A 21,413-nucleotide genomic window follows, 5' to 3' on the forward strand; every position below is an offset into this window, starting at 1 on the left:
TTAGGACACTGGTTGAGAAAGTCTCTTGGGAGTCAGTCCTAAAACGTAAAGGGGTCCATGAAGGCTGGACATTTTTCAAGAAGGAAGTTCTAAAAGCACAGGAGCAGGCTGTCTCTATGTGCCGTAAGACAAACTGGCGAGGTAGATGACCGGCCACGCTGAACAGGGAGCTTTTGCTGGGACTTAGGAGAAAAATAAGAGTCTACCACCTTTGGAAGAAGGGGCAGGCGACTCAAGAAGAGTACAAGGACCTTACTTAGGTCATGAAGAATGAACATTAGGAAGGCAAAAGCTCAGCTAGAACTCAGTCTGGCCACTGTTGCAAGAGATAATAAGAAGTATTTTTACAAATACATTAACAATATAAAGAAACAGGGAGACTCTTCATCCTTTATTGGATGTGAGGGGGGAACATTTTCACCAAGGACGAGGACAAGGCTGAGGTACTTAATGCCTTCTTTGCCCCAGTCTTTAATAGTCAAACTAGTTGCCCTTAAGGTCAACAGTGCCCTGAGCTGGAGGACAGGGATGGATTCCCTCATAATGCAGGAAGTAGTAGTTAATGACCTGCTATGCCAATTGAATACTCACAAGTCTATGGGGCCAGATGAATCCACCCGAGAATACTGAGGGAGCTGGTGGAGGAACTTGCCAAACCACTCTCCATCATTTATCAGCAGTCCTGGTTAACGGGAGAGGTCCTGGAAGACTGGAGGCTTGTCAATGTGATGCTTATCTACAAGAAGGGCCAGAAGGAGTATCTGGGGAACTACAGGCCTGTCAGCCTGGCCTTGGTACCAGGCAAGATTATGGAGCAGTTCATCTTGAGTGCTCTCACACACCAAGTGCAGGATGTCCAGGGAATCAGGCCCAGCCAGCATGGATTCATGAAAGGCAGGTCCTGTTTGACCAACCTATGATTAGGTGACTCACCTAGTGGATGAGGGAAAAGCTGTGGGTGTTGTCTACCTGGGCTTCAGTAAGGCATTTGACACAGTCTCCCACAGCATCTTATTGGACAAGCTGGGGTCTCATGGCCTAGACAGGTGTGCTCTTCACTGGGTTAGAAACGGGCTGGATGGCCAAGCCGAGACAGTTGTGGTAAATGGAGTTCAATCCAGCTGGCGACAGGTCACAAGCGGTGTCCCCCAGGGCTCAGTATTGGGACTGGTCTTGTTTAATAACTTTATTGATGATCTGGATGAGGGGACTGAGTGCTCCCTTAGTAAGTTTTCAGATGACACGAAATTAAGCAGGAGTGTCCATCTGCTTGAGGGTAGGGAGGCTCTGCAGAGGGATCTGGACAGGCTTGATCAATGAGCTGAGGCCAATTGTATGAAGTTCAACAAGGCCAAGTGCCAGGTCCTGCACTTTGGTCACAACCACCCCATGCAGTGCTACAGGCTTGGGGATGAGTGGCTCGAAAGCTGCCCAGCGGAAAAGGACCTGGGGGTGCTGGTCGACGGCCAGCTGAATATGAGCCAACAGTGTGCCCAGGTGGCCAAGAGGGCCAACAGCATCCTGGCCTGTATCAGACATAGTGTGGCCAGCAGGAGTAGGGAGATAATTGTGCCCCTGTACTCGGCACTGGTGAGACCACACCTTGAGTACTGTGTCCAGTTTTGGACACCACAGTATAGGAAAGATTTTGAGGTCCTGAAGCAGGTCCAGAGAAGGGCAACGAAACTGGTGAGGGGTCTGGAAAACATGTCTTATGAGGGGCGGCTAAGGGAACTGGCATTGTTTAGCCTGGAGAAGAGGAGGCTGAGAGGAGACCTTATTGCTCTCTGCAGCTACCTAAAAGGAAGTTAAGGAAGTTGTAGTGAGGCTGGTGTTGGTCTTTTCTCCCAAGTAACTAATGACAAGACAAGAGGTAATGGCCTCAAGTTGTGCCAGGGGAGATTTAGATTGCGTATTAGGAAAAATTTCTTTACTGAAAGAGTGGTTAGGCATTGGAGCAGGCTGCCCAGGGAGGTGGTAGAGTCACCATCCCTGGAGGTGTTCAGAAGACATATAGAGGTGGTGCTTAGGGACGTGGTTTAGTGACGGGCTTCGTAGTGTTAGGTCAATGGTTGGACTTGATGATCTTTGTCTTTTCCAACCAAAATGATTCTATGATTCTGTAATTGTTGGCATGCGTACTAGCTCAGTACCAGCTTGTGTAGTGCCTCAGGTTTGCCAGCCCTAATCCTACCTCTGACCTCAAACCCAGACACTCTCATAGCCAAGAGCCCAAGAACAAAGCCAAATGAACTGTTTAAAGCACGTCTCCTTTGGTAACACTTGTCCTGGCTTAGGGCATATTTCAGAATACAGTGCGAACTTGGTAAATGAAAACTAATCTCTTCATTATCTTATTCTGTCTTAGCTGGCATTCCTGATCTACTGCTGAAAGTCCTTTCCAAGAGCTGTAGTTCAAATCCTAGTTTAGTGCTGGTGAAGACACTCCAGCAAAGACAAAAAATAAGTGCAAACCATTCTCCAGTTCTGACTTTACTGTAGCTCAGAGTTAGTTCTTTGCATGATCCAGTTTTAGCAGCCTAGCTCCTCAGCCTCTCCTGTCTATAATTTTTAACTCTGCACTCAGCCATAGATCAGACATCTCAGGTCAGACCAGAATAAAACTTTATTTTCTTATCACAGGTTTTATCCTAGGCCAGCTGGCTTTACACCATCCAGTAAAGCAAAGATATTCAATGGCTTCTGTTTGTTCATAACTTAGTTCCATCCTTAAGAAAGACTTTGAGTATTTAGCTTCAGATCATATTCTACAGTGGCTTCCCCTTTTTTTTTCCCGTGTTAAATTCAAGTTGTCTCCATCTTCTATAAGAACATTCTATTTGTCAGACAGTTTTTCACTGATCAAAATGCACCCTACTGTTGACATAGGACCCTTTTCTAGAAACCTCCTACATTCAATCCCCTTTATTTTTACCTATAGTACTCTCATTCTTTCAGAAGTATCCTTTGATATCTTGCAGGAAGAGATAGCCAATATGAAACTAATACAAAAACCAAAAATGACTAACATGGGTTATATTCCTCAATTTCTGAATACTTCATTTTCTCCTTCTCTGCTTAAGTTGCGAAGTGTTCTGTGAAGAGCTGTGTTACCTTATTTGTCTGCAGATCACTGCTAGTACATGGAGCACAAAATAAAGGTAGTAGTAACAATGCACTGTTCAGTTTGCAATTTTATATATGGCCTGACTTGAAGAAAAACAGCATTTTTGCATTGCCATGTTCATTGCATCATTGTCTTCTATAGATTTATTTTAGATCTAGGACAGTTAATATTTTAAATGCACTCCTTTATCATTAAGTAAGATTTATTTTATTTGTATAGACCATGTATGCAACCAGCCCATATTCTGATCCTGTTGTATCGATGGATCTTGATCCCCAACCAATTACAGATGAGGAAGAAGGCTTGATTTGGGTTGTTGGACCAGTTCTTGCAGTGGTGTTTATCATCTGTATTGTTATTGCTATACTTCTTTATAAAAGGTAAGTTACGTTTTAGTTTTCTTACCAGGTGTGTAACTTTCTGATGTATTGTCCATATTATAATACTGTTCCACATCATATTTTTTGTACTATATTAGTAATTGACATTGCTTTGGGATATTTCCGTATTTAGTAATGGTTTCCAGAACACCGCAGAAATTTTAGTAGATTGACTGAAAGTTTCCAGTAAGTACAGGTATGTGGGTACATTCTTCTATGGATGACAGTCTATTAACATTTCTGCATTTAAATGTTTCTTCCACTTTGTATACGTTTGTGAAGAAGATACGTGCTTGCATATAAATATGTATGGAATTCATATTTGACTTTTTTAAACTTATTTTTTGATGTGTAATAGTAATACATTAGGGGTTACATTCAGCTTAATGTTAAACGTGATTTTCATCTCCACTCAAGTAATTTGAGTTTTTACTTTTGACAGTTGGCCTCAATTTGGCAGTGTATCTATATGAATTTGAAGCTCTGATCTAAAAGATTAAAGAAACATCAGTAACTGTTTTCGACTAATCTTGCAATGAGATCAAACTTCACTTATTCTTCTTTCCCTGTCTATGACACTGATGTAGGTTTGCTATTACACAAAGGACTTCCCTCTGCCTTACAACATACTAGATGAAAACTGTGTATAATGCCTTGATTTATATGTAGCAGTCTTTTACAGTGTAAATGAATTCACAGGGGTCAAGATACTAAGTCAAAACCAAAGAATAAAACCCACAAAGGTTATTTTAATGTTTAGATTTTGTTCCTTATACATTTTTAAAATATATTGATAAAGTATAATTGGGGAATACTCTAAAGATGCTGTGACCTTGTCAGAGGCAGGGCACACTAGGGGTAATTTCATTGAATGGAGTATGTCTTCTAAAACTAATGACTATGATGCTGTCAGCTGCATATAAATATTTAAATTCTGCTACCCTGTGTGGTTTTCCCACCCTAAGTGTCTGCAGTCAAATATCTCTGAAGTTCCATGTAGAGAGCTGGCTTCAGGTTTTGGAAAGAGAATTCTCTGTTTAGCAGTAAAAAAAAAAACAAAACAGTCCAGGGTTAACCTTAGCTTTAGATTCCAAAGAGATACGCATTTATAGAATGTTCTTTAGGGCTGTAATCGTATAGCAGCATAATACACGGTCTGCTGCTTGCAGATAGTATATCTCCTGAAGGTTTCTAATAGTGCCTACTGTCTCAGCCAGTCTAATCCAGTTGATTAGCAACCACTGAACCTCTGTTTGTGCCTGTCTGTCACTTCAAAAACTGGTCATTAGAGATGTGCTGAAAGTTAAATACTCCTTTCTTCTGCTTTGTTTTTTTTTGAGTATTAAAAGTAAAACTTCTCCCATACTACAAAACATCCAAACAATGGCATATAAAGCAGATGTGTAACTGCTTCTGGAAGTATTGATTACATTTATTGAACCATAATAACAGTCTTCAATTCTATTACCAAAAAATTATAGCCATATTCCACAAATAAGCAGGTAAAATCTGTTCATCAGTAGTGTGAAGAGATTGTCATTCATTGAAAATAGGGGACATATTTTCCATCTATTACTTACTACTGGTATTAGAACCGTTCAGGCAATTGTCCATATGTATTTATTTATTTTTCTATTTACAGCTGCAAACTGTAAATTGTTAAACTGCACTGATTTGGCAAATTTCCTCTGAGAAATTATGACTACAATTTTACCAGTCCATGGTCTTCTGTGAACTTTTCATTTCTGTAAAAAAAGTGATATATAATTGGATATTTTTTTCTAGAGTATGCAACCCAGATGCAAGCTAACAGCTGGAGTTTGATAGCTTTACTGTCTGTAGAACAGCAATAACTAGACAAGACAGTAGGGATATTTAGCATAGTGCTTTGAGAAAACATTGACATTTAATTTCTGAGTTAACACTGTTAAAGGGAATTACTGTGGCTACAGGAGTTGTACAGGGTAAAAATATGTAATAAAAAGTAGGAAAACAAATTTTCATGGATACGTGAAATTTTACAAGTATATTCCTAAAAGATGTTGGGCCATAAGTGCAACAGGTATGATAGGAAGAGAAGAAAATAAAGGATAGATGATATCTGCCTAATATATGAAAACACATGTAAAAAATACTAAAAAGGGGACAATGGTGTTGAAGGATGTGCAGTGGGAAGAAGACGACTAGGAAATGACCATGTCTTCTGAAGTGCAAATGTTAGTAAAGCAATGGTCAGTTTAATTCCCTTTGCCCACAGAAGCCTTTATGGACTGACTTGGACGGCTAATCTCATGATTTACGATACTAGTTTTACATTTTACTTTCAGTCATAGAGAAATGACGACTACAGTTTCTGAAATAATCATTTTAAGGGGAGAAGTCTTGCCCTCCTTTAAAACAGATGCTATCATAGATAGTGTAGCTAAGTTGCGTGAGTTGGTGTGAAGCATATTTAACTATCCCAAAGACTAGGAGTGTGTGTTTGACTTATTATTTTTTGGTCAGTTTGTATATAGCTTATTGTCTCTGTGTTTGCTCTTCGTAAAATCTGAAAGTAAAGATACTGCATAGAAAGATTTTTGGGTCATATATTAGAATATAACCAAAAGGTCATTGCAGCTTAGTACTTAACAATAATAGATGGGGAAAATAATGAAGAGCACCTTTTGTTGTCATCATATATAGTTGCAATATAATATCCAACACAGCTGAGGCCGATTAATGTACTGTGTGCAGAAGAGCTCACAGATTCACAGAACCAAAGGGTCACACCTCTGGAGATTGCCCCAGCCCTACTCAGAGCACAGCCAGGTACAGCAGGTTACTCAGAGGCATGTCCAGGAAGTTTCAGTATGTCCAGGAATAGAAACTCCACAACATCTCTGGGCAACCTGTTCCAGCATTCAACTATCCTCACAGTAATTTATTTTTTTTTCTGAGTTACAGCTGAATCTTCTGTCTTTCTGGAGTTGACATCTTGGCAAGTGGAACTGACTTGGCCAGTGACCAGTTCAGTGTTCTCATTGCAACAGTGATACCACCCTGCAGTCATAGTGAAAGGAGACAATTATTTTGGAGCAGACCTTTGATCTATTGGACTTCAATCTAAACAATCAAATTTAGGGATCCCAGTAAATTAACTAAACATCACTTTCATTTTGCTCATATTCTTGCCCTCAAGAAAATAAAGATTTTGCTGGTTCAAACATGGAGTAAAATATGCAGCATAGTAAGATTTATATCCAAAATCTCCAAGGTAAACATGTACCTAGATGCAGAGATGGTGCAGGCTAATTCTCCCCTAGAGGCAATGCCTAACCATTTTGAGGGCTGTTTGAGTCACAGTTTATACCTCAAGGTGGTTTTGATAAAGCACTACCCCACTACAACCTGCGGCTTAGGTAAACCTACAGTAAATGCTTTCGATTCACTTTTGAATGTGTGATACATGTTCAATTACACAGGATTTAGATGGTTAGGAACTCAGTTAGTGAATGTTAAAGAGGTCTAGAAATTGTTCAATGTATCTCAGAAACCGACAAACTAGAAAGACAGTGCGTGTGCCCATGAAGCATCCTTTCATCCCTTCCCCCCCCCCCCCAACATATAAACTTATGTGGCTATTCCTCCTGGTTTTTGAGAAATCACAAGTTCTCTAATTTCAGCCTTTCACTGATGAAGAGCAAAATGTTCCTCATTTTAGATTTTTCTGAAGTCAGGTTTGTTTGTGAAGTGCGTTTCCATTTGTAGGGAAGAAATTAAAGCCATCCTGACAGCCTTTGTTGTTTGCTCTTATAAAGTGCAGCTTTTTCATTTGGTTCAGAGGACACGAGCCTAAGCTTCAACCTTTGACACTTTGAATCATAGCGTCATAGAATGGTTTGGGTTGGAAAGGACCTTTAAAGGTCATAGAGTCCAATCCCCCTGCAGTGAGCAGGGACATCGTCAACTAGATCAGGTTGCTCAGAGCCCCATCCAACCTGACCTTGAATGTTTCCAGGGATGGGTATCTGCTGCCTCTCTGGGCAACCTGTTCCAGTGTTTCACCACCCTCATTGTAAAAATTTCTTCCTTATAGCTGGTGTGAATCTGCCCTTTTTCAGTTTAACACCATTACCCCTTGTCCTATAGCTACAGGATAGCTGTCCCCGTCTTTCTTATAAGCCCCCTTTAAGTATCGAAAGGCTACAATAAGATTTACGCTTGCCTTACTTTCCAGGGTACTGTTAAAAATGTCTTGCAATTTTATTACCTGGTTTTGTAAAACAGTTTTAATAAAAATTTTCTTCTTTTTTTAAAATTGAGTACAAGTATTATGTATCTCTTGTATTTAACCTTGTTCTTTGCTTGCCTTTCTCTCTCTCTTCTTCTCCCTTTGTCTCCTTCCCTTTCTCCTCTGCCCTCCACTTTCATCTTTCCTCTCCTCCCTCCTCTCATCTCTCCTCTCTGTAATGTAAGATGGAACTACGTCTTAGTGAGATGTCATTTGTTAGTATAATATTAATATTACTTCAATAGCTCAAATTAAACACTCATTCTCCATTATCTCACTGGCTAAAATTTGAAGTGGAACTACTTTGCTGATAGTGTCTAAAAGACATGGGTTTTTTTCAGCAGAACGCAATTCACTTTCGACTTAACCTTGTGTCCTCCATTTATTCTATGATTCCCAAGCATTAAATATTTTGATGAACTGTCATTTCTTAATTCGGTTTACATACATATCTGTAAGTCAACATTTCTTATATCTTTTGTGATGCTTACCCTGTTTGCTGCTGGTCAACTAACATTTCACCTTTTCTCCCTTCTTTGCTGCATTAAAATGGAGCAGTAAACCTGACAGGTGAGAAGTGAAAATTACTCACTCTTCATTTCAACCAGAAAAGGCAAAAAAAAAGGGAAAAAAAAAGTTATCATGATAATGATCTATGACAAAGCATTTGTCAATCTAAGTGATTATAGACAGTAATCTATCGATGTGAAGGCAACTGAAAGATTTGTTATGTTGTTTACAGCACTGCAAAGTAATGTAACATACGCAGCCAAGTTTCACTGCTGCTTTTTTGTGTCTTGATGAGGTAAATTTTCAAGATGGCAAAGTTATTAATGTACATATGGTTTTATTTGTGTTTTAATGAAGTTAAAACAGCGATTCTTTGCTATAACCAAAGGTGTTGAAGGAATGCATGGTTGTGGTTGAAGTGTTAGCTACCCTAAATCTCCATGTTTTGTACACATAGACTCAATGCTGACTTACAGTTCTACAATTCTGAAAATGATATGGTGATCTCATTTATCCTTTGAATTTTTTTCCACCTGTCTGAAAACCATTGCATAATCTGCAACAGTTGCGCTGTCTTGTATAGCCTGGAAAATACAAAAAAGACAGAATGATCCTGAGAGTAGTAATAAATAATAAACCATTCTATTGTCCTGTAAGTATTCAAAATATTCAGATATATGATTAGAAGAGATTTTAGTGCTTTTATATGAAGATTAATATGAAGTTGTGCTGCTCAGTACTGACTTCACTGATTTCAAGAGAAGGAAATATAGATAAAAGTACTTCCTGAAATCTGTATCACACACCTTTACTTAAGAAAGACCACTAGGGAATTGTACTGTGGTAAGAGTTTGAGATACTCAGAATCAAAAGTAAAGAGTAAAAACAGAAGAAACAGCTTTAAATCTTCATGGCTTCACTAAAGAGAAGTTAGTACGTGTGTTAAGGTATTTACCAGAGAACAGATTGGATGTTTTTACAGCAAAGCACTTCCTTTATTTTATTTTTTTTTTCCCCATAAAAACATAGGACTAATAACTTACTTAAATAATTGCTGCAATGATGTTGCTGTTTGGCTTCTTTGCGTAGTTTTTGAAATCCTGGTGTATCACACAGAATCACTGCATGTCAAGGGTTGGAAGGGACATCAAAAGGTCTCTAGTCCAACCACCTGCCAGAGCAGGACCACCTAGAGTCAATCACACAGGAACGCATCCAGGTGGGTTTTGAACGTCTCCAGAGAAGGAGGCTCCACAGCCTCTCTGGGCAGCCTGTTCCAGTGCTCTGTCACCCTCACAGTGAAAAAGTTTTTCCTTATGTTAATGTGGAATCTCCTGTGCTCCAGCTTGCACCCATTATCCCTTGTCCTATCATTGGACATCATTGAGAAGAGCCCGGCTCCATCCTTCTGACACTCGCCCTTTACATATTTATAAACGTTGATGTGGTCACCTCTCAGTCTCCTCTTCTCCAAGCTAAAGAGACTCAGATCCCTCAGCCTTTCGTCATAAGGGAGGTGTTCCACCCTCTTAAACGCCTTTGTGGCTCTGTGCTGGACTCTTTCAAGCAGTTCCCTGTCCTTCTTGAACTGAAGGGCCCAGAACTGGACACACTATTCCAGATGCGGTCTCACCAGGGCAGAGGGGGAAGAGAACCTCTTTTGACCTACCGACCACACCGCTTCTAATACACTCCAGGATGCCATTGGCCTTCTTGGCCTCAAGGGCACCTTGCTGGCTCATGGTCATCCTGCTGTCCACCAGGACCCCCAGGTCCCTTTCCCCTACGCCACTTTCTAACAGCTCAGTCCCCAACCTGTACTGGTGCGTGGGGTTGTTCTTTCCCAGATGCAAGACTCTACACTTGTCCTTGTATTTCATTAAATTTCTCCCCACCCAGCTCTCCAGCCTGTCCAGGTCTCACTGAATGGCAGCACGGCCTTCTGGTGTGTCAGACACCCCTCCCAGTTTTGTGTCATCAGCAAACTTGCTGACAGTGCACTCTGTTTCCTCATCCAGGTCATTGATGAATATATTGAATAGCACTGGTCCCAATACCAACCCCTGAGGGACTCCACTAGATACAGGCCTCCAACTCAACTGTCCCATTGACCACAACTCTCTGACTTCTTTCCTTCAACCAATTCACAATCCACCTCACTACCTGATCATCCAGACCACACTTCCTCAGTTTAGCTGCAAGGATACTGTGGGAGCATCTTTCATGAATTGCACCATCATTTGAAGAACAGCAAGAAATCAATTGGAGCATTTTTAAGAGGGCATAATAAGAGATTTAGTATTATCACGTTGTGAGGCAATTAGAAAACAAGAAAGAAAAAAAAGAACCAACAATAGTGGTGTGTCAGAGCAAATATTGGACACCTGGAAAAGATTTTGCTGTCTTAAACGTTAAAGTCATCTCATTTCTGTTTTTGCAAAGTAACTCTTTGCCGCTGTTTGCATCTTCATTTTATATTACATTAAGAATATCAACAAGTTTGCATTTTCATTCAGGAAATCACAGAGGAGTACTGAACAAGGATTCCACTTCAAGTTAAAGCATTAAATTTCCACGTTCCTGAATGAAAAGTCAGTGGTGGATATTCTTCTTACAACATAGTTCTCCATGTTTTGCATCGGAAAGTGATACTGTCACATGATGGGAGTCTATTTTACCAAAAGAGAGTTAGAACACACATGGACTGTGCTTGTCTATAGAGAAAAGGAACCATACACAAGTTTTTTTTTTTCCCTTTCTTTCTTTCTTTCTTTCTTTCTTTCTTTCTTTCTTTCTTTCTTTCTTTCTTTCTTTCTTTCTTTCTTTCTTTCTTTCTTTCTTTCTTTCTTTCTTTCTTTCTTTCTTTCTTTCTTTCTTTCTTTCTTTCTTTCTTTCTTTCTTTCTTTCTTTCTTTCTTTCTTTCTTTCTTTCTTTCTTTCTTTCTTTCTTTCTTTCTTTCTTTCTTTTCTTTCTTTCTTTCTTTCTTTCTTTTCTTTCTTTCTTTTCTTTCTTTCTTTTCTTTCTTTCTTTCTTTCTTTCTTTCTTCCCTTCTTTCTTTCTTCCCTTCTTTCTTTCTTCCCTTCTTTCTTTCTTCCCTTCTTTCTTTCTTCCCTTCTTTCTTTCTTTCTCTTTCCTTTTTCTTTCTTTTTGTTCATTCTTTCTTTCCTTTATTTTTCTTTCTTCCTCTTTCTTTCATTATTTTTTCTTTCTTCCCCTTCCTTCTTTCCTCCCTTCCTTTCCTTCCTTTCTGTTCTTGCTCAGATTGTTTTTGACAGATTGACAGGAGTACTATAATTGCAGTGAAAGTCATAATTTCATCAGAATCATACAGAATCTGAGCTTTGAATATGTAGATCTCATCAGATGCATGAAGATTGTGTAGTGCAGCTCTTACAGAGATCAGAAGCAACAGAACAGATTCCTACTTCCTAGAAAGTGAAAGAAATGGGTGTCTTCTGTACTGTTCTCTGTCATACTGAAAGTACCCGAGAATGCAGGTTATTTTCAATAAGCAATGCAGTGCTGTGCATACAAAATTTGAAATATTCAATGATAATAACTTGGCATGTTTATTTTTAATTACATTCTTAAGTGTTAGCTACTTTTTCATACAGGTATAGCTAGCTAGCTAGCTTTTAAAATAGAGATTTACATGTATTCACTTTGTCCATACAGGAAGAGAGCTGAATCTGATTCGAGAAAGAGCAGCATACCCAACAGCAAGGAGGTCCCCTCTCACCATCCCACGGACCCAGTGGAGCTGCGACGCCTTAATTTTCAGACTCCAGGTAAGAGACAATAATACCTCACTGAGAGCTCTGTGATCACAAACTGATTACTGGTGCTGTTACAGAACAAGATTATTTGTTTAGAAAAAAAGTATTTTGATTGCTTATGAGTTTTTGCACAATGTATTTCTTTGTTGGTTTTGGAAATAATTCTGTAATTTCTTTATTTAAAGGAAAAATCCTGTATGGATCAAAATTTGGGTTCTGTAAAGCAGACCTCAAAGTCACAAATGTTGTATGGTTGTCTTTTATGTGCTAAAATTCCAAGTTAAACCTAACAGTGCTAAAAAAGATTATTGGGAAGTGTACATCCCTCTATTTATTAATGATATTCTTACAGCTACTTCTTTGTAAATAAGCTTCCTTCTTATCTACTGCATTATCAGATAATCCATTAAAATAATCGGAAGTTTCACTACATTGAAAATGTACAATATAGAAAAGAAATACTATCTATCTAGAGAAATGGTCTTGTCTTTTAAAATAAGGCTATATGTTAGGGTCAAGGAGGTGTCGTGGTTTGAGCCCACCCAGCTGGCTCCAAAAGCACCCCGCAGCTGCTTACCTGCTCACCGCCACCCTGTCCCCTGAGAGATGGTGAGGAGAAAATGCAACCAAAAACGTTTGAGGGTGGAGACAAAGGACACAGAGGGCTCACTCACCAGTTATGGTCACAAGCAAAAGACAGACTCGACTTGGGGAAAACAACACACATTTAATACAAACAAAACACCACTATCAAGGAGAATGGGAGATACAACCAGGTCTTAAATACAACACAACTTCCCCCCCTCCTCCGACCTTAGAGAGAGAGTCCTCCCCTGCTCCAGCGTGGGGACCCTCTTACGGCAGACATTCCTCCTCCAACTGCCCCAACGGGAGTCCCTCCCTCCCGGGGCTGCCGCCCTCCCACCGACAGGCGGCTCCAGCGCGGGCAGAGCTGCAGCTGCTCCGGGCCCGGTCCCTGCCCCTCCGGCCCGGGGCCCTCCGCGGGCTGCAGGGCGACCTCTGGGCCACCGCTGGGCTCCAGGGGCTGCAGGGGCTCAGCCGCCACCCCCCCGCGGGCCGCAGGGGAGCCTCTGCTCCGGCACAGCTCCCCTTCTCCTTCCTCACTGACCCGGGGGTCCGCAGGGCTGGCTCTCTCCCATCCCCTTTCGCTCACCAACACCAACAGAACAAAGAGACACAATCAGCCGCTTCTTTCGCTCTTAAATAGTTATTCGCAGAGGTGCCATTGGTCTGGCCTTGGCCAGAGGCGGGTCCGACATTGGAGCCGGGGGAGCTTCTCGAAGCCTCTTACAGGAGCCACCTCTGTAGCCCCCTCCTCTGCTACCAAAACCCCACCAGACAGAAGACCACCACAGGAGGATATTAACAACTCAGTAATTTTGAAGGTAGAAGCAACACACTCACAAATATTTTATTTACTTATTTTATTTATTAAGTATTGTTTTCTTAAAGCTGTTTGGTTTGATAGTCAAGAAACACTAGATGAGAAATACTGAAAATATATTTTTTTACCACCTTTTTATGAGCCAATTTTTTTTTTTTAATTTGCTTTATTTTGATCATGATGTATTCTAGTAGACTTGTTTTCTTTTACAATATGATCGCAAACAGTCTGTTTGATGCTAGTTACTTACCGAATCTTCCTGATACTTGTGTTTGTCGGAATTAGTACCGTAAGCACAAAAAGTAATGAATTCAAGCTCATAAAGGCAGGAAATTAAGTACTTGAGATGTTAAAGAGATTAGCTGCAGAAGCTGACATACTAAATATCACAAAAGGTTAACTGGACTTGCAAATCTCATTTCTGATATTCTAAACAGTGGCTATGTTACGATAGTGTTGCCCCAGCAGGAATGGATCTGTAGAGCAATGAATCTGGGGCTAAAGAACCAACATCCACACTGCATGCACATGGCAGAGGTAGAAAGGGAAGAGTGTGGGGGCTTGAGTTTTACCCTGGCCTTGCTTTTTCAGTCTGTTCCAGTACACTGAATGCTCTTTAGCAGCTGGGGCAAATTAGGTGTGTTTTAGAAGTGCATCTTCTAGTGTAGTTTCGTCTGAATACGGTAATCTTGTTGATGTTCTCTGGGACCTTTCTACAATATGAACCTAAGTGCAGTAAAAGGAAATGTTTGAAACTGTCGATTCACAATTGTGCTTCTGAGACTGCAGTATTAATGTAGACTCATCCTTACTGAGTAAAGGTTTTATATGTTATCCAGCACTTCCATACAAAGTTCTAAAGACTGTTACAGAGACAGAAGTATACATACAAGTCTTTGAAACATGAAAAGAAAAATTATGGTTCTTACAGTCTAGCTTATGCCTAGAAGTCATTATCTGTGTATGGATATATACTGAGTAGAGTGGATGGCTTAATAACTAGGTATATAAGCATAATTTTCTGCTGCCTGTGTATTTAGATGTGGAATCTTACCTTTCCATTTAGTATTCATCATAAATTAAAATAAGATGTTGGCAGGAAAAAAATGCTTCCAAGTCTTAACAACTTTACATGTAAAATTAATTTATTGTAATTAATTCTAAGTTTACATTTATAATGTAAAGTTGTTAAGAAGTGGCAGAATTTGTGGCAATTGTAGACACCGTAATTCTAGGTCATTGATCTAAAAAGAACTGGAGAGAAGTGTACCTTTCCTTGCAGTGCTATAGTTTATCTGGGAAGTTTGCATCTTTCTGTGAAGCTAGTTGAGCAGAACATCTGCAATCCATTTCTACCGTGAGGTCTTTTTCTTTGCTGTCAATCTTTTCAGAAAATGATTAAAATTATTATTACAAATATAGTACAGAAATCAAATTACGATCTTTTTTCCTGCTATTGTACCATGTAAGACCTCTAGGCACAGGTCAGGACATTATCTTACTCAGCATGCAACCAAATATCAAGGAGGAAATTCGTACTGCAGGAGATTTGTCTTGCTATGTTACACTTGCTAATTAACGTGTTCTTAATATGTAATCTTAGACTCAGTAAAGTCAAGGTACAGTTCTTGTGCTGGTAAAAGCAGGCCTCACTTAACTCACATTAATTTCAATTAGGTCTACCATTTCATTAAAATCTGGCTGAATTTAACATAGACATTTAGATCCTAATGGAATGTTTATCCAACTCCGCACAATAACACACTGTTAAATAACATGCAAGACAAAGTTTTTCAAGATACATGTAGAGAAACTACAGAAGGGCTGTACATTCAGGATAGCAGTTTTGTTGTTCTTTCATTCTCAGATGTGTGATTTTTATTTTCTGCCAGGTAGCAGAAATAGGCAGTAGGGTACTGCTGGGGCAAAACAGGCAGCTGAGAAGGGATTGGGGCTTATATGGTTGTGTGTTGGGTTTCTGCTACTGAGACATCTGCAGTCATCATCATATGATGGCCTTACCTATTCTGTAAGATGTTACAATTTCCGAACGTTGCCTGCAGATAAAATAAATGACAGTGGTGAATGTACGTTAGTAATCAGTATATGCCAGGTCAGTAGAACTGCATCAGGATGTGGCATCATCGTTATTATAATTATTTATTTATTTAGATTATGAAGGCACCCACAGTTTACTTAGCGCTTTCCAGGCACGCCAGTTGCTTCCAGTGGGAGAGGAGAAAAAAAAGTTTATAATGAATCCATAATCTGAAGAAGTGTTAGAGAAGAAAATTTTAAATTTCATTGATGTATCAGATTACCAGTTTCCAGTGAATGAGACACTCCTATAAAATTCTGCACTGTCATAAACTCCAATACTTCAAAATATTTCTAAACAGTCTCTTTCCAAAAATGCTAGTGATCATATCTTTTGTGTAAGGAAAGGTCTGATTAGATATAGCCATCAAAAATAGTATGAACGTGAAACTCTTGTTGTGGTAAATTTAATTTTAATTTCTAACCACAAGTACAAAATACTCCCAATACAGGTGGTTAGGCATAACTTTTTGAAAGAAATTACGGGAAAGCAATAACTATCTTTGATGATAGTTAGGCAATGATGCAGGCACAATTGTGTTGTACATGTCATAAAATTGTCAATTCAACATGAAAATGTCATAAAAATCCACAGTCTAAGCTACCAGCACAGCAAATATCTTGATTTCCTTTCACTTTTTCTTGTCCTGTCAATACAGAACTTCATTCTTCACTAATCTAGTACTTACCTAAAAGGTTTTCTATCTTACCTAGTCCAGGAAGGATCAAATTAATCTCTGGCATCACTCCTCACTGGATGAAGTAACTCCACAGATAAATTTGACATTTTGTCTTGACATTTGGCATAGCCCACAGTTCTACGTCTGAGAACAAGAACCCATGTCCATATGTGTTATCCAAAAATGTATGTTTGTTAGATAAGCCCATATGCCAGTGAGTGGGTCACAGCTGTGCCAAGTTTTCTTTGAGTAAACACGAAAATACCCAATCTCTCAGTAGCATACAGGATTTCGTTTACAAGTCTGTTACTCTTCTGGAGCTGGAGTAGCTGAGAAAAAGTCAGTTACACTCTTCCCTTTCTACAAGTTTCCTACGAAATACAGGATTAAAATAATTAAACTGGTGCACAAATTGTAGAAGTCTCTGTGCTACATGGGAGAGTGAAGGCTGGGAAGGGGTAATAATCAAGCCCTCACAAAACGTTTCATCAAATGAGGAAGCGCAGTTTGGCATAGAGGAAAATAACTTATGTTAAATGGTTTGGTGGGTTATGAGAGACCCAAGGCTCAGTCAAAGACTTCAGTCTGCCAATCAGCCAAAGAACTACACTGAGTCATGTCTCAAAAGTGACTCGTTTTTCTCCTCATTTAAGTATAAAATGTGTCGCATTTAAAAGTAATTTGTGTAATTGGGTGCCAATTAAACAATTATCTCATTATCTCTTATGAACTAAATAAGATGCTTTGAAATACAAGAAAAATAAATAGAATTATTACAGCTCTGAATTAAAGACTCTACTTTTTTATTACATAAGTAAGTGCTCACAACACACTTGTTCCCTGAGTTCCTAAGGAAGGTCCAGTAATTTATTTCCAAGGTAAGGCATAAAAAGGTTAAAACAGGTCCAGAGGAAAAAGGTGCAAACAACAAAAGTGGAAAAAGAGATGTCTGGACTTAGTCACCTGCATTGCAAAATAGCAGGAAATTTCTTACCTTAGTTTATCCACACAATTTCTGTTTCTGAGAATCATGACAATTCTGAAGGAAGTACTGTGGTTTGTCTCCATGGCAAAATCAGACCAGACTAACTTTCTCACAGTGCTAAATCCTACATACAGTTTTTCACATCAACTTGACTCTTATGAAGGATTTAGGCGCCTAAAAGGTATACAGGCTTCAGAGTGCAAATGGCACTTCTCTGATACCCTTATTGCCTGCTTTCAAACTTAGAGGCAATCCAAATCTGCTTAGCTGGGAGGTAGAATTGAAAGTTCTGCTCTTCAAAAGTCTAATTCTTTTTTTCTTTTCCCTGGATTTTAGCCAATGGTTTTGCAACATGTTATTGTATTGAACAATTTTAGATCAGAGTCTGAAAACTAGGTTTCCTCTTTTCTCAGTGTAGAAGGCTTTTACACCTCACTTAAGAGCTGGGGCGTCTGCTGCGAGGCTACAGAGCCTCTAGGGCTGCTTGGTAGATCTAAGTCTTTGATACAGAACAAAAATTACTTTCATTCCAGAATAATTTTCTATTTTAAATATCTAGGTAGAATTATCTAGTTCTGGAATAAAAGTGACTTCATTTTGCAATGTGCACCTTGGTTACTATTTAGAATAGCTATTGCAGAACAACATATTTCTCTAGAGCTAATCTTGTAAATTTAGCTTTGTGCCCAAGATTATGATCACTCTCTGGCTTACTCTAACTGTATGAAAAAGAAATTGTAAAATAACAGTAATTTTTTTATCAACTATACTAAAGGCATCCTTGCTGAATTTTCATGGATGCCAAATTCCTACTGAATCAGGGTCATGTTTCATTTTTTTCCATTTTCCATGTTCAAATTTTAAATCCATATTTCTACCTTTTTGGTAAGGGTAAGTATCAGTAACTGTGGTTACTGTTACTGATTCCTCCCTTTTTCTATAAAGGGACACAGTCTTAATCAACATAAATTGGGGGGGGAGGGTATTCTGTGTTATTAAATAAAAATAAGGATTTAATAATATTTTTTTTTTAAATCACAGAGTATTAATTCAATATGGACCTGAAATACAGCTCACTTCGTAAAGGAATTTCTGTGAAAATAATGTGTTGCATTTTCAGTTCATCTAGATTGTAGTCTCTATGCTAGCAGCTATGCACTTTGTTTAATTTTGAACTTCCTTCTTGTTTATTCTGGACATGTCAACCTACAGGTCCAAATTTGTAAATAAATGTGTGTTTCTTAAATGTTTTTAAAAGCCCTTATCATAAAACACTGACAACCAACAAAATCGTAATTTAGTGCACTAATGACAAGCCCAAAACACCCTCTTGTTTCAGTGAGGTGAAGAAGTATGCTTAACAGGTTTAATGTCTGTTAATGTGCGAATGGGTTCTGACCTTGCTCTCTCAGTTTTTCCTTGAAATTGTGGCACATATGATATGCCATGTTCCCTAGTAATGTATTTACCATAGATTAACCAGAAGATAATTCTACACTATAATTAAACCATACATTCTCATTTAATTCATTTAAAGGGGTTACTACTAGGCTACCTAAGATCAATCAGGTTTGGCAATTTTCTACCAAATCTGGAAATAAAAGCTTCTTATGGATACAATTTCAGCTTTGTTTTGCATGTGGTGGTTTTGGGGTTTTGTTTTCTGTTTGAGTTTTTACATGATTTTTTCTTTTTATTTTCTTATTTTAAAGAAACTTTGAAAGCATGTTTTCAGCATGGTATTTCTTTTGACTTTCTAGCATGTCATAGAATCTGTTGTAATTTAGCTGTATTTTGTCTTTAATTTTTTGTGTTTTCATAGCATATGTTGATTGATGTGGAGATGTGTCAGCAAATAAGTGTATTTTCTTATTTGTAGCCACAAAAATAAGTGTGTTTAGCTGTATTTTGGGTAGGGTTTTGAGTCAAGTTCTACACTTACTGTTCACATGCAACTTGCGTTAAGCTCATTAGGAGCCTCATGCTTTTGCATGAGATATGATCAGACCTTAAAATGTTCATTCATAGCATATTCTGTTGTGATGCTTGTTATGATTTATAGACTGATTACCTAAGTTCTCCAGCAGTTCTTTTAAAAATTAGCTACTTTTATCTCAATAGAGCACATTTTATATATGTAAAAGATGAAAACATACCAAATGAAACTACTTCATAAATTAACTGCAATACACTGTTTGAAGAAAGTTAATGTGTCCAAGTTAAAGTGCCTAAAATGAGTTGTGGAGAAAGGGGTTATATGCAGTCAAAATTTGCCAATTTCTGAAGTTGTAAGTAGTTCCCTTTTTTTGTTAGAAAAGAAAGTTTTATGTCAAGTTTCATTTTGCACAAACTGTTTAATATGAAGTCTCCCCTTAGGAATGTCAGGTAGCATATAGAGGAGCATATAAACACAAATAGTTTTAAAAAGGGTGGATGTTCAGCATCTTTTAAAAAAAAAAATCCTTCACAGTAAGCTGATTACTGATATTTCTGTTCATGATGCTGGTGATTTAGTTAGGTTCATCATGTAATGAGCAAATCTCATTCTCTTTGGGTTTATGTCCTTTAAGTTTACGTTAGGGTAACTGGACCTTTAGATATCTTCTTAGTTGAGTTTCCAGATGCTGTTTTGTGCATGTCTGAAGTGCCTGTATGTACGAGATTGATTGATAACGATGGTTCTACTGCTGTTACTAATTTGTTTCCCATTTCCAATTGGCTTTTACTTTTTACAGCTTTGAGCAGTAATTCAGTCCCCTACGCCTCCCTGATTGGCTCTGTGTCCTCCCTCTCTAGCCAAACTACCACTCAGTCCTTATATGATAATAACTCTCTCCCACGATTCGCTCGAAAAGGTCTAAACATCTTTGTCTCTATTATTTTCTCTGTTCAAGCACTGTTGTAGATGTACATCAGTCCACCTCCATTTCTGGATCAATCCAGAGTTCTCTTGTGCCTTTTCACTCACATATTTTCCATAGGGGTGCTTGATCTGGATCAATCAGTGTAATTATTAGATGACTGTCACCCACACTGATTTTGAGAATAGCCAAGTTCTATTAAGTGAAATTTCTAAGAAAATGGGAGACAACCAGAACTGATTCAAATAAATTAGTACTTACAGACTAATTTGTTAATTGAAATTTGTAAGAAATCTCCCCATTATATCTGAATATTTTGCTTTGTTAGTTGATTGACAGCTTGCCTTAATATCTACTTTAATTCTCACCATCACAGATGTGCTATGAAGGTAATATATAAATATATATGTATAGGGTCAGAAGAATTAGGGCCAGTGCTGCTGGACATTATTTTGAATAGTATGATGCCTGAAATGACAAAGAGTCAAAAAGAAAACAAGAATTAAAACAAAAATAAAAACAAAAAACCTGCTATAGTGTGACTGTGTAGTAACCACATAGTCATTTTCAGCTACATTTACAGGGAATACAAATTAACTGTATTAGGCATGCTTATGAAATTCATGGTGACAAAGCAAACTGCATTGTGCAACATGGCTTCCAGCTTGAGCCCCCTTGAGTCATCACTGTTTTCCCTCTGTAATTTCAAGAGATCCTGGGGTTCACTAGCTTAATTTTTCTAGCCAGCTCTGATTTCTTCCCACAAGCAATTGAAAGCTCACTTTCATTTTAGGTATGATAGTATAAAGCATGAAGAGAAGAATGTAAGCATTTTGGATAAGGGTCGTGAAGACTAATAGCGTGAAACAAATGTTCACAGATTTTTGCCTGGCAAATCTTCAGCTGGCAGATTGTTCTAGTTGACCCCACATCTTTCTGTCTTTCTTTCGCCTTGCTGTCCCTATACTCCCTTCCACACTCATCACTATCTCTGATTCCCAGCTCTTCTTTTTCACTCAGTATCCTCATCAGTGGACAAAGATGTTTACACCTGAAGTAGATTGTAGGTACTTTTGGGGGTTGATAAATGGGGTTTCAGATTAAGCATATTTTCAGGTACTAGTGCAGTCAGTATGTGTGTCCAGAGAAACTGTACAACCCCTGCCTCTACAATCTGCTACTAGTGAAAACATTTTTGAAGTTCTAGTTGTCTGATGTCCAGTGTTGTCTTCAGTGACTGTTGTCTAAAAGCAATGGTGCATGTTATTCGAACCATTCATAGTTGCATGTCAGTCACCTCAAGATTTCATAAAATATTT

The 21,413-nt window shown here is 38.6% G+C and overlaps 1 protein-coding gene across 2 annotated transcripts in view; it reads left to right on the forward strand.

The window, feature by feature from the left end:
- The window catches only part of PTPRD (protein tyrosine phosphatase receptor type D), a 281,812-nt gene that overhangs the window by 188,442 nt on the left and 71,957 nt on the right, over window positions 1-21,413 (forward strand). Inside the window, exons 21-24 of one of the 2 annotated variants that reach the window (XM_086480568.1) lie at window positions 3,347-3,507; window positions 8,336-8,350; window positions 11,966-12,078; window positions 19,969-20,088. In XM_086480568.1, coding sequence (XP_086336694.1) covers window positions 3,347-3,507; window positions 8,336-8,350; window positions 11,966-12,078; window positions 19,969-20,088 — 409 coding nt within the window. The remainder of the gene's footprint in view (window positions 1-3,346; window positions 3,508-8,335; window positions 8,351-11,965; window positions 12,079-19,968; window positions 20,089-21,413) is intronic. The other variant, XM_086480569.1, reaches the window with a different exon arrangement.

The sequence above is a fragment of the Leptosomus discolor genome, chromosome Z (genome assembly GCF_034619465.1).
Source record: "Leptosomus discolor isolate bLepDis1 chromosome Z, bLepDis1.hap2, whole genome shotgun sequence".
Classification (NCBI taxonomy): Eukaryota; Metazoa; Chordata; class Aves; order Leptosomiformes; family Leptosomidae; genus Leptosomus; species Leptosomus discolor.